Source organism: Heliconius melpomene, chromosome 1 (assembly GCF_056956725.1).
Source record: "Heliconius melpomene rosina isolate 202511_hmr_F chromosome 1, ASM5695672v1, whole genome shotgun sequence".
NCBI classification, from domain to species: domain Eukaryota; kingdom Metazoa; phylum Arthropoda; class Insecta; order Lepidoptera; family Nymphalidae; genus Heliconius; species Heliconius melpomene.
Genome location: NC_140389.1, coordinates 7,304,182 through 7,307,437, shown reverse-complemented (window position 1 = coordinate 7,307,437; position 3,256 = coordinate 7,304,182). Strand labels below are relative to the sequence as shown.

Here is a 3,256-nt window from a genome sequence, read left to right as displayed (position 1 = left end):
ATACGAGAGCTAGTCTACTATTTCCTCTAGTGGAAATCGAACCCACAAACTGTTACGTTTACACTCGCACGATTGTTTACCTGCACCACGACTGGCCTCAAATAGCTTAAGAACAGCACGAAAATTGTAAATCGAACCCACACTTATTGCGTTCAGTCCAATATATCAGAATTGAGCTTCAATGGAGTAATCTGTACTGTTAAATAAAAAAAAATTAAGGTAAAAGAAATATAACACATTTTTATAACCTACTCAACTTTAAAAGAAACTTAAGCACTGCAATTTACGTCTCAAAGATAATAGCCTATTATATACTATCTTAATTAATTTACGTGCGATTAAATTTACAACGATTTTATAATTAAGTGGGAAAAATAAAATTTTCTTTTCACTATAGCAGTTATGCCCGAGGTCATGTTACGGGCGTTGATTTTTGTTTCGATTTATATTAAAATATACGCAGGTATGTATATATTCAGGTAAAATATTAATTTCAACATGGTTTTGCGTAAATAATGCAAGGAGTATAGGTTCACGCTGTAACCCTCATATAAAAAAAGGGTAGGTAGAGGCTAGTGTTAAGTGTTTGTTTAGCTCGAAAATTAGGCGGGAAATAGAGAATGGAGAATGGAGGGTGTTAGCACTAGGTTCCCTCTACCTTCGGCTATATGCTCGATACTAAAATATTGAATTCCATCGCGAATTCTACCATTTTTACTTATCTACAGAGTTCTTTAAAAGGAAAGTTTTAAATGTAGGTACATACATATATTCCATGCATATTATTTCAGAGTAATACTTGAGAAGTATATAATCAACCAGGCAAAGCCGCGAGTCGAACACAAGTATTTTATTAATTTAGCCTTTCTCTTTCTTCACAAAATCATTTTGATTGAAATTAATTACTTTTAAGCATTCAATTAAACAAATTAGGTATATTAATTTGTTTAATTAATTTTCTAATTATATTGTTAATAAGCTTTTTGGTGATTTAATTTAAAATCTAAATTATTTGAAATTGTAATATAAGTTTTTTAAATCAAATGAAGTAACTATATTATAAAGAAATAACATATTATAATAATAAAATTTTAATGGTAAAAAAATATCATAATAAAAAAAACCGTCTAATTTAATGGGATAAAAAATAGTGGCATATAAGTTAAATATCTAAAATGAATACCTACTTGTATAACATGGAAAAAGTCTATTATTTATTTCTGTTTTGAGCTGGCGGAACCTATCGCTGTATTTACTTTTTAACATAAATAACTTGACTCGTAATTAAACACCACGACACCATTAATTAAAAACCAAGACAACATTGACAATAGGAACTTTTAATTAAAAAAAAACGATGTAATAAGCACATGTTAATATAAAACTCTCCGGCTTTCCCTTCACATCTACACACAGTAGCTTATGATTCTCGCAAGCTTTTCAAGCTTTTAACGAGAGCTTAGAACGACAATGTAGGCATCGTAAAGAGCAAAATAAATTTCAACTGCCCTACACTGGACCTGGTTTTAATGTGCTCATAACGTTTCAGTGTTAGCAACAAAGTCAACGATTGTTGTTAACTGTAAGCTTACGGTTTTATATTAAATTCAATTTGTTTTCTGGTAAAATAGGATAAAAAATGATTCAATAAAAAAATGTTTTTGACAATAATTTTTACTCATTTCTCACTCTACCTTCCATGTACAATATAAAGAAAGAAATGTTTCTACTCCACTCACAAAATAAAATAAAAAAATTGGAAACATTATGAAAATAAGTAATAGATATGGATTAACTTTAAAAAAATACTTGTTTCATAATCATTTATTCTTCTTTTAGTGCCACCAGATGCATGCTTTGCCAATTTTCGTTGGGAAGACTGTGGTGGGGAGCCAGTCAGAGTGTTGTACTATTGGAAACCAGGCTCCAGGTGTGAAGTAGGCGTATGGCGAGGATGTCTCCCTAATATGAACATGTTTGATAGCGAATATGAATGTGTTGCGACATGCATTTTTACTGCACGAGCAGAACCCAAAGACTATCACAATTTAAATGAAGAAGACAAAACAGATAATATATTACATGGAGAAACAACTACAGAAATTACTACTACAATATCTACAAATGAGACGATCACAGGATCAACTGATAGTGTGAACAGTACTGGTACAGCACCTCCTGGTCATCTAACTACAGGAGGAGCAGATGCAGGTAATAATACAGATACACAGACAGAAACGGGAAAAATGTTGAGAACTGACGGTCTAGATGCCATGGAGGACCCGCCATCTTTACCTCTACAAGGATCCATGTCTAAGTCAACTGGCTATCGACGGTCGAATTTAATATTGAAATAAACGTTCCTTTAATATTTATAGACAAGTGTTGCTATTATATTTATTTATATTTGTAAGTTTTTCTGTAGTATTTTATTTTGTTTCATATTGTATCTCGCATATAGCAAGAAGGGCATTGATTGGTGACACAATCCGTTTCCCAAGCACCATCCAATTTTCAAGACATTGCGTGTTGAGTGGCGGAATTTAACATCATGTTTTGTCTTGTTACCATAGCGAGGAAATGAAAATAGTTCATTTTTCGGAGTGGAAATCGAACTCACTAGTTCCTTACACTCAGGCATTATTCAAATTGATATTTTTATATCCTCGGTCTGGTAAACTGCCTCGAAATTCGGTGGAAAGTGACAAACGGAGTGTCCTAACCCTATTTTCCTTCTGTCTATCATGCTGTGTGCGGGATACAGCGTGACGCTGATTTCATTTTAATTTTTATAAGCACTTTTAAGTATTCTATATAGGTCATCAACCACCAAACTTAAAAGACAGTCGAAGCAAAATTCCAGTTAACTAATAAATTCCTATAAATATAATGCGAGATAGATTAATTTAGCAGTTCGACACTATCAATCGAAGGATTGTCCTAACCATAGATTTCCTCTATCTACTTTGCTAAATGCGATGCATGAATTAAACAAAAACAAATCAATAATTAGGATTTTTTTATTAATACTGGAACCTGGGAACCTAATGTTAAGATATTCTGTTCAGCAGAATAATATTTACATTGTAATTGCCTAAAACCACCATCCAACAATAAAGAGATGAAAGCTCCGTTTTAAAATATACATAAAGCTATTTTATAAAACGTAAGATAAAAGTTTACACGTTGAAACCTCACGTGTTTAAAAGTAAGGTAAGTTTGTACAAGGTAGTATGATGTTTATGCTTTGAGTGCT

At 32.1% G+C, this 3,256-nt stretch overlaps 1 protein-coding gene across 1 annotated transcript; it reads left to right on the top strand.

Annotated features, from left to right (window-relative positions):
* Positions 1–414: 414 nt before the first annotated feature.
* Positions 415–2,357, top strand: LOC146541146 (uncharacterized). The gene is made up of 2 exons (XM_085194861.1): positions 415–463; positions 1,840–2,357. The coding sequence occupies exons 1-2, from the start codon at positions 415–417 to the stop codon at positions 2,355–2,357; spliced, it is 567 nt and encodes a 188-aa protein (XP_085050987.1).
* Positions 2,358–3,256: the final 899 nt, after the last annotated feature.

Excerpts from the sequence above, each read along its gene's own strand:
- LOC146541146 (XM_085194861.1), top strand. The coding sequence starts at position 415 with ATGTTACGGGCGTTGATTTTTGTTTCGATTTATATTAAAATATACGCA. Across the intron at positions 464-1,839 it reads TTATATTAAAATATACGCAG|TGCCACCAGATGCATGCTTT; the intron begins GTATGTATATAT and ends TTCTTCTTTTAG.